Source organism: Marmota flaviventris, chromosome 12 (genome assembly GCF_047511675.1).
Source record: "Marmota flaviventris isolate mMarFla1 chromosome 12, mMarFla1.hap1, whole genome shotgun sequence".
NCBI classification, from domain to species: domain Eukaryota; kingdom Metazoa; phylum Chordata; class Mammalia; order Rodentia; family Sciuridae; genus Marmota; species Marmota flaviventris.
The window spans coordinates 45,653,963-45,667,280 of NC_092509.1; the positions used below are offsets into that span (position 1 = coordinate 45,653,963).

General features: G+C 40.3%; 1 protein-coding gene across 1 annotated transcript; it reads right to left on the reverse strand.

Moving 5' to 3' along the window:
• Positions 1-392: 392 nt before the first annotated feature.
• Positions 393-11,882, reverse strand: LOC114087021 (lysozyme-like protein 1). Its single transcript, XM_027928428.2, has 6 exons — positions 11,845-11,882; positions 10,846-10,862; positions 9,924-10,070; positions 9,300-9,458; positions 1,093-1,171; positions 393-462 (listed from the first exon to the last, which is right to left on the reverse strand). Exons 3-6 carry the CDS (start codon positions 10,060-10,062, stop codon positions 393-395), a joined length of 447 nt encoding a protein of 148 aa, XP_027784229.2. The 5' UTR covers positions 10,063-10,070; positions 10,846-10,862; positions 11,845-11,882.
• Between the last annotated feature and the right edge of the window lie 1,436 nt (positions 11,883-13,318).

Genomic DNA, 13,318 nt, shown 5'->3' on the forward strand with positions numbered 1-13,318 from the left:
GGCAAACTGTAGCCCACAGGCCTCTTAAAGTTGCTCACCGAGTGCTTTCCTTGGTTCCAAAGTCTCATTTTTGAATGAACAGCCATTTCAGAGCCTTAGGAACCAGGCCTGCTTATGTGGAAAGGGGAAATCTTATTCCTTCTAGGACTGGAACATTCCACAAGTGATTCTTCAAGTCTCAACGTTGTGCTCTTACAACATCATTGAAACCAAGTCAAGGTGAAGTGAAGACATTTAAATGGAAATATTTATTTTTCTTAAAATGAGCTTAGTTTTCCCTCTCCAACTTTGAGAAGGAATTTGGGGAGGAAAAGAGACAAGATGACGGGAGAAGTTTGACATTCATTACAAATCCGGGGAGTCTGTGCGACGCATCCTGGTCCGGTTCTGGTTCAGGAAACCTCACATCCTTTTTTCCACTCAGATAGTTCTCTGCCCTCACAGTGTTTCTTCCAGCCTTGCCTAAGGAGGGGGGGGGGAGCAGGAACAACAGAAAGAAATGTGACAACCCAAGTATTCTTATACTAAAACTCCATAGAGAAACTTGGACTCCCCAAGTGGGTGGCCTGATGAGCAATGTTCACTGGAAACATTCCTCAGTGATGACAGCGAGCCCTACCTGAGCACATGGCTCATGTTTAACCCTTGGGAAGAAATTTTCTGCTGAGTTATCATGTAAGAGACATGCAAGAGCTGTTGTCTCATTGATGCTCATACTCAATTCCTGTAAAATGTTACTTTAGCCCTCCAAAATCTTATCCAAATCTAGAGAAAAATCAAGCTCCCTCTCCTCGGCTGTGTTGACCGGGTGAGCCTTCCTGGTTCACATTAGAAATTATCTCCTTCTCCACTATTTGGGACATCTTCAAGTAAAAATGCAAGCTTCCCTGGCTCAATGGATCTCTCCTTCCCGCGCTCGTCCCTGCTACTGTGTTCTCTGAACACCCAGCCACACACTGATGGAGAAGAGTCACTTAACAGTGTCGGACCATGCTGCAGAGGCCGGTTAGCAAAGCCCACCACAGTCATGATGAACAGACATACTACAGGTTTTTCCAGGGAAGCCCAAATTTCCTAGGGAAAGGCTCTTACCAATAGTCCATCCCTTGAGTCTCTTTAGCAATTTTCTTGGCACAGATAATTGCATCTGTGAGGTCATCAGTGATTAAGGCTGCAAAAAGAGGAGATATAAGAGTCAGCTGAGACAATTTTTTGGAGGGGGACTTTACATCAGGTTTTCTTCATGTTCCTCATTGTTTTTGGAACTAGAGGGTTGGAAGAGCTATGGCTTCAGCTACAGAGCCATGTTAATGTTCTGCTTCTTCACCGATGAAATACACAACCTCCCACCTCCAACACAAGACCATACCCATCTTGGGTTGCCTAAAACTTCAGAAGGATTTTGGGGAAATGCTTTAGAGACAACAAAACAAGAGAATGGTTTTTGCATCTTAATGAAACACACAAGTAAGAGGGGACAGTATCACATTTTTCTCTATTCAAGTTAGTCTGACATCTAAGAACTCTTTATAGTTAAAAATTAAACTTTTATCTATTGCCATTTAGATTTTTTTTCAAGGTGTCTCCAACATGCAGGAAAGCTGAAGTTTTAAACCAAATGCTCCAATCTTTATTGCTTTTTCCATTGCTTCAAATCAAACAAATCTTTCAACAGACATGTATGCATTGAATTCAGTATCATTCCTCCTTGCCTGGAAAGGGTCTCAAAATCCTCAACACAAATATGACAGAAAAAGTCAAATAGATGTAAAAAGTTCCTCATCACATCTGTCGGAAGCTGGATTCTCCAGGGGCAGAGGCTGGGATGGGGGTGCAAAATATTTATTAGATATTCACACCTGTTAAAAAAAAAAGAGGAAGCAGGGCCAGGCAGGGGGATAGGTCCACTTGTGGTAGGAAATCAGTGAAGCTAAAGGGCACCTGGCCAGGAGCCCTGGCGTGAATATTGCCCATCTGAGTTGCTCATGTGGGACCCAAAAGTCTGTGTCGATCCCTCTGCCTCCCTCAGTCCCAGTGTGCGCTCTCACCTTAGTTGAGGGAGCCCTCTGCAGCTAAAGCAGACCCCAAAGAAGGTAGTAGGTGGACTGTCTGCTCATCACACAAATGCAGCTGGGGCAATATGTCTTTCCTTACAGTGGGACCATCGTTAGGACCACCATTTCTGCCCATCAAGAACAGAAAAATCCAAAATCCAACTCGATATCATTTTAATTTATCAATTAAGCAAAGTTTTTTTTTTTAAAGAGAACTAGATAATGATTAATGTTGACAAGGGCACAATGAGAAAGGCACTCCAGAGTCCTTGCTGGTGAGAAGATGATGGGTCCAGCTCTTCAGAAAAAGCAACAGAGTAGCACAGTAAAGAGCCTCAAAGAGGTCCTATCCTTTAACCTACTAATGTCTTTTCTTGAATCAATCCTAAGAAAATGGGGACTCTAAGATTTGTTTCCCAAGTGGTTTGCTGTCATTTTATTTATAAAAGTTCGGATGGAAACATCTAATTACCTCATACTAAGGTAGTTGAAATTAATAAAAATTACTTCATATAATGAAATAAGGAATGATCAAAATCATGTGTTCACAGGATGGTTCCTAATAGAGGGGAAATGTTCCCAAGGTAACATTAAATATCCAGTACTGTAATAATATTTGTTGAGAGTTACACTACCTAATATGTTAGCCACAACCACATCTGACTGTTTAAATTTAACTTATTTCCATTAACAGATAAAAGGATAAAGAAAATAGGGTATATACTGGAATCTTATGCAGCCATGAAAAGAAGGAAATTCTGACATATATGACAACATGAATGAATCTGGAGGACATTACACTACGTGAAAGAAGTGAGACACAGAAAGAAAAATACTGGTGACCTCACTTGTAAGTGTAATCCAAAAAGTTGAACTTATAGAAGCAAAGAATAGAACAGAGGTTGCCAGGGGCTAGGATTGGGGGGAATGCATTGATGGTTCAAAGTTACCAACTGTAAATTATAAGGTGAATCAGCTCTGGGGATCTAATATGCAGCGGTGAGGACTGTGGTTAATAATACTGCATGTAGGGCTGGAGATGTGGCTCAAGCGGTAGCGCGCTTGCCTGGCATGCGTGCGGCCCGGGTTCGATCCTCAGCACCACATATAGAAACAAAGATGTTATGTCTGCCAAGAACTAAAAAATAAATATTAAAAAAATTCTCTCTCTCTCTCTCTTTCTTAAAAAAAAATAATACTGCATGTACTGTATACTTGAAGTGGCGAGTAGATCTTAAATATTATCACACACACACACACACACACAGGGTAACTATGGGCGGTGATGCATATGTTAATTGATTTTAGTAACCATTTCACAATATACACATACACCAAACTATCACACTGTATACATTAAATATATAGAAATATGTAATGTCAATTATTCCTCAATAAATCTGGAAGTAAATTTTAAAGTAATACATAGTAAATTTAATTAACCTTAAGTACAATTAAAATGCTATTTCCTCAGTTGCTGTTTCTACACATTTTACTTGCTTTATAGCCACTCATAGCTAGTGACTCATATTGGATAGTGCAGATGGAGAATACTGCCATCATTACAGAAAATGATAGTGGAAAGCACTGGTTTAGGAAAAAAAAGATAGTCATAAATTTACAGTATTTTAAAGATTAGCTCTTATGAGATCATTAATCCTCTTAAATCTTTGCTGTGTATTTTCTAAAAGATTTTTACAATAGAAATGCCTTATTCTTATTGTCCTCCCCAAAAGAAAAACCTCAAAGAAAAATAACACCAGCCTAAAATTTTTTTTCATTTCACTAGAGCACTGCAATACCAAATTATTCTGTGAACTTAGTTAAAAGTGGGATTTTTTTCCTTGGGCATACTGGTTTAGTTAAACAAGGGTTCCTGCATATAGGATACTATAAGTTAAGGAAGTTAATAATATTATAAACATTTTTATTTACCTATAAGCAGATTCAATTTTGTTTGGCATGGGATACAATTCAGATTACTTAGAAGCACTGTATTTTGCATGCATTAGCACCTGATAGGTGCCGAGATACTGTAGCTTGTGTTTAGAAATGGTTGGGCGTAAGTCCTAGGAAAAGGAGGATCAGTGAGATCTCAAGGAGTGGAAAGGACACGGATTATAGTCAGTGAAGAAGCAGCAGATTGTATTCTGATATTCCAGGACTGGAGCACATCCCAGGGTTTGGACTTGGGGCAAGGCAGTTTGCTTGGCTGGAGACGCCCTGTAAGGATTCATGAGTGGCTGCGGGGATGCAGACCCAGGAGAACACCACAGTGTGAAGGTTTTTTTTTTTTTTTCAGTGTCCAACTTTGTTATAGCATTTCATTATGCAAATGAGATGGTTTAAAAATGCTACTCAGGTTTGACTGAATTTTCTTAGGAAAGTGTATTAAGAAGATGGAAACCAGGAAGGAAATGAACCCAACACAGTGCTGAGATGTTAAAACGCAACGAAATTGCCACAGAGAGGCAGCAGAGGGGCAGAAATGAGCTCAGACAGCAGGTTTTTATAAGGATTCATGCCAGTAATTGTTTCTGCTCAATTTACTTTAAATAGACAATTCTGCCTAGACAAAGATGAATAAAGAAAGGGTTCTGCTGGAAAGCTAAGCAGTATTAGAGAGAACGGTTTATTCTCCCACATCTAACAACAGAAAACAGCAACAATCTATTTTTTTTCAGTTAACTTAGTTCTATTTCAAAATCTGTCTCTTCCCAGCATCGTCTTACCTCCCAACCAAAATATAGTTACGCTGCCCATGATTTACAGCTCTTTCTCCTTTCAAAAGTCACAAAGGCCAACTCTTACACCATACTGATAAGAAATAAGATTAAGGTAAGTGGATTAGATTAGATAGATGAGTCAGTAATCTCCTTCTTTTTTCTAAATACCTCTTATTTTAACAAGGCCTGTGGCTGTTTGGAGAAAATAAAGATTGCCATTAGGCCAGGAATTTTGTAAACTGTGTGTACATATATTTATGTGTGTGTACATATGTATGTGTACGTGTTTAATTTATACATATGAATATTGGCTTTGTCTTCTGTGACTATAACCAAACACCTGAGACCAAGTAATTATAAAGAATAGAAGTTTATTTGTCTCATGGTTCTGGAGGCTGGGAAATCCAAGAAAAAGGTGCTGGTATCTGCGCAGCATCATGTGGGGGTCTTCCTATTGTATTATAACAAGGAGGAGGGCATTACATGGTGAGACAGAGCCAGCATGTCAGCTAGGATCCCTTTGTCTCTTCTTATGAAGATGTTAATGCCATTATGGGTACCCTGTCCTCATGACCTCTTCTAATTTTAATTATCTCCCAAAGGCTCCATCTCCAAAGACCACTCATATATGAATTATGTGAACATTTGGGAAACACATTCAAACCATAGCAAACACAGCTTTTAAATATCTGGCTAAGCAGTTTAAAGAAGGTAATAGGAATTTTAGGAATACAATTTAGAAAGGGAAGATATATAATTTCAGAAATGGGCATGAGGTGCTTATATACTATCCATACATTGATGCTGCCATTTCTTATAAACTTACCCTAATGCTAACTTGTTCTCAACGATCCAACACTTTAATTCCCTAGAACCAAAGACCACCTTGCAGATGATAGGTAATAAAGAAGACCATCTAGCAAAGATCATCTTGCAGATAAACATTTTCTCCAAGCTTCCTTCATTTGGAATTACCCTGAACCAATGATAAATTAGTAAACTGCGTGTAAAGTCAACCATGTCCATGATGGAGTAACTGATCTTCCTCCCCTGTGGACACAGCTAGAAAACTGGGAAAAAAAATCTATGAAAAGAATATTTTTAGATATTGAACAACTGACAGTGCAGAGCCATGGTCCTTGAGAGAGAGAAAACAAATGAGGTGACTCTTGGGTTTTCCAGGACTTGCTGCTCTGAGGAGACCCAGGAGGTAGACCCAGGCAGGGGAGGGCAAACTAGGTGGAAACAGAGGTCAGAGGCCATGGTGGCTGAGATTTGTGGAGAAGAAGATCTTTACAAAGCTACTCCGAAGAAGAGCATGGGAAACCTGGCAGGGGTACCACTGAGCCTTTGGCGGAAGGCTCACTGGGGTATGTGGGGGTAAGGCTCCATGAGCCTAGGCAGAGCCCAAGGCCGGGAGCTGGACAATTGACAGAGCTCTCACATAGGACTGGGGGACGTTTGATTTCTGAGGAGCTAGAGGGAGGAGACCTTCCTGAACCCTTAGAGCACGCAAAAAAGACACACTCCGAGAGCCATGTTTTTGGTAGTAGGACCTAACTATCCATACTGTGAAGACTACTCTAGGATTTCTCTAGTGAAGTTTAAGGGCTTATCAAAATAAAAATCAGCTGGGCTGTCTCAAAACAAAACAAAATAAAAAAGGCTGGGGATGTGGCTCAGTGGTTAAGCACCCCTGGGTCAATGCCCAGTACCAAAAAACAAAACAAAACAAAACTGATTCCCTGTCGTTAACCAGGCAAGCCAAGAACAATGGGACATCTGTGACAACTTGAGCGGAAAATAAAGCCTATCAGCATAGAATTTATACATATTAATTTATACATATTTAAAAAAGACCTTCGAGAATGAAACTAAAATAGAGACATTTTCAGGCAGCAAAAGCTGAAAGAGAACTTACCAGTAATGACAACCAAATAGCTAAAGGAAAATCTTTAGGCTGAAAGAAAATGAAATCACTGAACTACCTGTCCAAATGAATCCACCACAGGAATTAGCAGAGTTGGAGGTGGTAAACATGTGACAAATAAAATGAAATCCCACTTGTCTAGTCACCATTTTTAATTTGCAAGTGCCTGCTGGCAATTTCTATGCTAATGAGATTGACCCAACAGAGAAGGGATGAAAAGTCACCCATAGGAAGACACCTTTTGTTCAGCAGACTAGAAACTGGAGATCCCAGCCTTTGCAGATGCTTCATAAAGTTTCCATGCATAAAAAGGAGCAAATTTGTTTTGACTAAATCCAGAAGGAAAAACTGAGATTTAAAGGAAGAAAGTGACGAGGAGATAGATTTTGGCTCCCAAAACAAATATTCTAATTAAGGCTTGATCAATACTCTTATGATCTGCCTCAGGAGGTCATGAGCATTCTGTATTAATGTAGGAGTAGGAACAATTTCCTAGATAAATTAATGTATTGTTCAATCATTCATACATTCAAACACATGAACTAATGATCTTATATTTGGCAAAGAGAAATTAAAATACAATTAATTTCCCGTTCCCAAAGAATTTGCATAGAATATTTTATGACTCTCTGACTTTACCATTGTTCCGCATTCTTTATTCACATAAATATTTATTGAGCACCTATAATGGCCAACCACCATTGTAGGCCGTGAGGATGTAACAGTGAATGAAATAGACACAACTCCTTGCCCCCATGGGGCTCCCATTGTAGTGAGAGAGTAAGCAAGAACATCATCCTCTGAACTTTCTGCCTCTTCAGTGGCTCTTATATTTGGCCCTTCCTTTCCACCCTCCCAGCCATGACCATCTTCCAATTGCAGTGCCATTTCGCTGGCTTCTTCTTTTTTTTTTTTTTTAATTTTTTATTGTTGGTTGTTCAAAACATTACAAATTTCTTGACATATCATATTCCACACTTTGATTCAAGTGGGTTATGAACTCCCACCTTCACCCCATACACAGGTTGCAGAATCACATCAGTTACACATCCATTGATTTACATATTGCCATACTAGTGTCTGTTGTGCTCCGCTGCCTTTCCCATCCTCCACCCTCCCCCCGCCCCACCTCTCCCCTCCCCTCCCCTCCTCTCTCTCTACCCCCTCCACTGTATAACCCTGAGGGTCTCCTTCCATTTCCATGCAATTTCCCTTCTCTCTCCCTTTCCCTCCCACCTCTCATCCCTGTTAAATGTTAATCTTCTTCTCCTGCTCTTCGTCCCTACTGTGATCTTAGTTACTCTCCTTATATCAAAGAAGACATTTGGCATTTGTTTTTTAGGGATTGGCTAGCTTCACTTAGCATAATCTGCTCTAATGCCATCCATTTCCCTGCAAATTCTATGATTTTGTCATTTTTTAATGCAGAGTAATACTCCATTGTGTATAAATGCCACATTTTTTTTTATCCATTCGTCTATTGAAGGGCATCTAGGTTGGTTCCACAGTCTTGCTATTGTGAATTGTGCTGCTATGAACATCGATGTAGCAGTGTCCCTGTAGCATGGCTTCTTCTTTAATCTATCTTATGCCCTTGTAGGCAGATGAATCTCTCTTAGGCAGGGCTTCCTTGTCTAATCTCTACTGCTTCCTATTGCCGGAAGAAGTCAGTACAAGCTCCTCAGCCCGGCTTTCAGTGCCCTACATGATCGATCAGGTAGCATTTCCAACCATTCTTCCTGGAATCCTCTTCTACATTCCCTTTATTCCAGTTGAGGAGAATGTCGCACAACTCCAGACCATACCCCAGCCCTTCCCACATGTTGCTCTTTTCATTTGGTTTTTCCCTTTGCCTAAAAGGACTCTTTTCTAACTCTGAACACCCAACTCTTGTCTTTCTTCCAGTTCCAGATCAAATAACATTTTGTCTCCAGAACCTTCCATGATTTTCTCAATATCACTTTCCCGTGAAGCCTACAGCAATCAATCCACACCTGTTTACAGTCATTTCTTTAACCCCCGTGTAAGCACATATTCTCTTTTCTCATTGCCTAAAGCTTTTGTAAAGCAGGACTCGTGCCCAAAGCATCTTAACATCTTCAATGCTGTACACACAGGTTTCCTGATGGACTGAGGCGGAAGAGTCAGAAGTGAGTTCTGGTTTAAGTTCCGTTGTTTAAAAAATGTAGAGAGCGTTCATTTGTTTCCTTCCACACAAAGAAGCTCAAACTGCCTTCTTTGGGAGAATTGTTCATGAAAGGAGCTGGCAAAGACCTTTCTCTTTCGTACCCAAAATATAAGATGTCTTTATATAGGAAATGGCAGAACTGTAGTCTGTCCATTCCCCAGATTTTGTGCAGGGCTTATTTAAAAAAGTATCTTAGAAAGAATAAGTCATCTTAGGACCAGTAGGTCACAGGGTCTTAAGTGACACCTTGGGGGACTAGTGAATAATTTACCAGCCTAGAACAGATCTCTTGGCAAATCTGAACTCCAGATTTTTAGTTAAAGTGGAGAATGGGTGGCTGTTCTACCATCAGCTTTCCTGCCTTTGTCTAGGAGGATATTTTTGGAAAACCAAAACTGTACCTGAGCAGGCAACATGACAGTGGTTCTTCTCCTGCAGCTTTGCATCTCTGCACCACGTGAAACTATTTATCTGAAAAATGCCATAGTCGATGCTGCCGTCATCCAGGCCAGTCTGAGCTGTGGTGTTGTAGCGGCTCTCATAGTACGCCATGCAGATCCCTGGGGGGAGACATGTCCAGACAGGCCAATCAGGGGAACGCAACGGCATCTAATCACCTCCTCCTAGTAGACCTTGGGGGACAGGCAGGGCAGGGGGTATATGTGAGGGTCACATGAATGGCACAGGGGGTGCAGGGATACTGCACTTGAAGCTACACACCCAGTCAGTGGCTGAGCCCAACATATCCCCAAACCCAGGTCCTCCTCACACCGTGCCAACAGGGGCGGCATTATTTTCCCCTTCCCTTGCTGACATTATAAATACAGGCCTCCAGGAACAGGGAGGGGAGGGAGGAGAGGAGGCCGGGAGAGCAAGCAAAGAATCTGTGATGACCTAGCTGTCACCTCCAGGAGGGGCAGAGCATAAAAACCCTGGGTGTAAACAGAAGGGAGTGAGGATGGCACCTGCAACATCTCAGAAGAGAGGTCAAGGATAGAAAGAGAAGAAGGATGAAGAAATCTCACAGTTTCCCAGGCTAAAGCCCTGGTAATTGTCCAGGCCGGCCCGCGCGAATACTTTAGCCAGTTTGCAGCGAGTGTAGATTTTGGAGTCTGTGACTGTGACCAGACAGCCAATCAGGGACAAGATGCCAGCAGCCTTCATCCCCAAGGCTGTTGGAGGCAGAACCTGTCAAAGATCAGGAAACCAGTCAGACAATCTGGATTTATCCTAAGATCCCACCTGCCGCCAACAGGAACTTTCAAAATCTAGCAGCCACGGTCATGAACAGTCCTACCTAGGCACCTCCTTTCACTTTTAGTCATTCAGAACTTCCATCCAGGGGAAAGAAGGAAAATTCAGGGAAGGAATAGGATTGCAGGGTCTTGTGCTTTCCTGCGCAGTTACTTTCGGGTCAATGCTGTGTTCCTAGTATCTGACAAGCAAAGAAATGAGCCCTCCTTCATTGACATTGGGTGGAAATCACAGGGGTCATTTCTAGGATTCCCATTTTCTATGAATAGGAAAAACATAGAATACAAAGTGTGAAGCATTCCCTTTATATGCAGAAACAGATGCCCCATGGCAGCCAGAGATGAAATAGGCATGAGCCTGTGTGGACAACCTTTAGATTTATCATTTGGGATTTACTGAAGGAAGAAGATCAAGTACCTTATCTTCATTCCATTCTCTTTGCTTGATGCCTTTCCAAATGTGGAAGTGCTGCTTCAAAAATGCCAGTCTTTTGCCCTCTATTGCAAATATAATGTTTCTTTTTTGGTTGGTGATGGGGCATTCCTTTACTACTGCCCCAGTGGAGTCTGCAAAAAATTCTGGTGTCTGCTGGGTGAGGTGTAATCCCAGAGGCTTGGGAGGCTGAGGCAGGAGGATCTCAAGTTCAAAGCCAGCCTCAGCAATTTAGCCAGGCGCGAAGCAACTCAGTGAGACCCTGTCTCTAATAAAATACAAAATAGGGCTAGGGATGTGGCTCAGTGATCGAGTCCCTCTGAGTTCAATCCCTGGTATTCAAAACAAAAAACAAAAAACAAAAAAAAAAAAAGAAAGAAAAAATTCTGATGTCTGGTGAACAAGTGGGGAGAGATGACAATAGATCATGAGAGATAGGTGTTGGTTGGATGGGAGGGCTATAAAGAGACCCTTTATTTAAGATGGGAGTAGGACCAAGAGCTCCATCTGTTGCTGGCTACAAGTTTTCAACAAGATCTTCCTCCCTTGAAATAACATGTCTTCCCCCAATATAACAACCTTGCTGCAACGATGGGGAAGCGAAATATCTGCTAACTGCTTAGGACACTACCTTGATATTCATGCAGCTTTTCATCTAGAAATATTTTCTGCACTTGGCTAGAAACTTCTCCATCACTGGGACTAGTCTCCCCAGTTGAGCAGCTAAGCTATAAACAAGAATGAGTATTTTAAGCAAGACCAACCAGACAAATGTAATATGCGCTTTAAAGTTGCTGAGCAATAAGGTAACATATACTGTGAATAGCAATTTTCAGTAAACCAGGCCTGCTTTGGCAAACAAAGTTTTATTGGAACCTAGCTTCACTCATTTGGTAATAAAGTGTCTATGGCTGCTTTTGCACTTCGATGACAGTGTTAAATAGTTTATCAGAGACCATTTAGACCCCAAGACTAAAATATTTATTATCTGGCTCTTTACAGAAAAAGTGTGCTAGTTCCTATATACTAGTCTATAGCACCACATTAGGGGCAGTTAAATGTGGTTTAGATATAGAGGGTATAAATAAAGTTAGTTTCCATCTCCTGCCTTAGACTTTTACTGTTCTTAAATGAATCAAAATCCACAGCAATCCACACAGTAGCCCCAAGCATAATGTTCTACATCCTTCAAGCCAAGGTTAGGGTTACCATTGCTGTTCTTTGGGACAGGTGACTTCATCAGAGTAATTTTGGTCTTTTTGAAAAGGCAGATTCCTGGTGCCTGCCCCAGCGACTGATTTCTCAGGTGATCTGGTGGAAGAATCTGGAGTCTACTTACTCAATCAGTGATTGGCAGCTCACATGAGCTTCCTGCATCCCCTGAAGCTATTTCTGATTCTTGCCAGGTAAAAGTGATCCTTTTCTCTCTCAAGGACCTTTCTCTAGAGCCTTAGAGAAAGAAGAATTCTTAACTTCTTTGTTTCCTGTCTCCTAGAGATTCTAGAATTCTACCTTAAGGGACTTAAGGTTGTAACACTATGTACTCTTGTGTTCTGAAGTCAATGTAACTACATTCTCTCTTTTTTCTTCTTCCCCTTTAAAAGTCCTCTTCACACAGAATTTGGCCAGGGCCTTCCATACAAGTGAGAGCTCGCAACTAAAGTAGTAGTCTCCAAAGGATATCATAAATTTCATCAATAAGGAAAGCAAAGCATGTACCAACAGCAGGTGTGTACTAAATCATAAATCACACGTCTGCACTTCTGTATTAATCTGCTATATAAACTATAAATATACAAAAAACTAAAATTTGAAAAAACGAGATAGAGGTGAAATTAACATTGAAATTTTATTAATAGTACAAAATTTCATCACTAGAGTTAAGTTGCAGTTAATAAAATATTGAATCAGCATGCTTTCATCATTTTGAAAACTTTGTTGTAACACTTTGTTAATCAGTTATTAAAGGGCTGGTTTCATAGTTCTTTCACTTCTGTGCTCAAATTTAATGCCAGATTTGGAATTAATTCTGATTGGGATATGTAGATCTAAGTAGAGGATTATTGGCTGCACGTAACTAATCATTCTATTCTCTTAAATTCCATCTGCCAATAATGCAAAGATTTTGATAAAATTTATTTTTAAGTCTACATTGTGCAGATGTAACATAATATTGCCACTTTTTATTGGTACATGAAATTTAATTCTCCTATTGTAAACATTATAATTAATAATCTTGTGATATGTTATTTGTACCTTTGTTAGAGCCTGTAGAACAAATTTCCCAAAAATGTAATTGCTGGGTCAAAGCAATTGTGTAATTTTTTTAGATATTGCCAAATTTCTTCCACCTGAGCTCATATTAGGGAGATAGATCTCTCTCACCACTATTTGGCAGGCACACTGTTAATGACAATTTCAATATTACCAATCTGAGAGATGAAGCATGGTATCTCAGCCTGGTTTAAATTTCTACTTTCTTTATTTCAAGTTGACTGAGAATCTTTTCTTTTATATAGGAAACATTTATGGGTCTTCTGTGAAATGTCTGCAACATGCTAACATGTATAGACTTATTCTTCAAACACCTTTTTCAAAATGCTTTGAAATAGATACTTAACTAGTCAGTCAAAAAATAAGAACAGATAGGTGCCTTTTTCAAAAGCATATGTTTAGCAAGTTTGAAGCATTCAACGTCAACATGCAAAAACCATTCATATCTTTAAAAATCAAC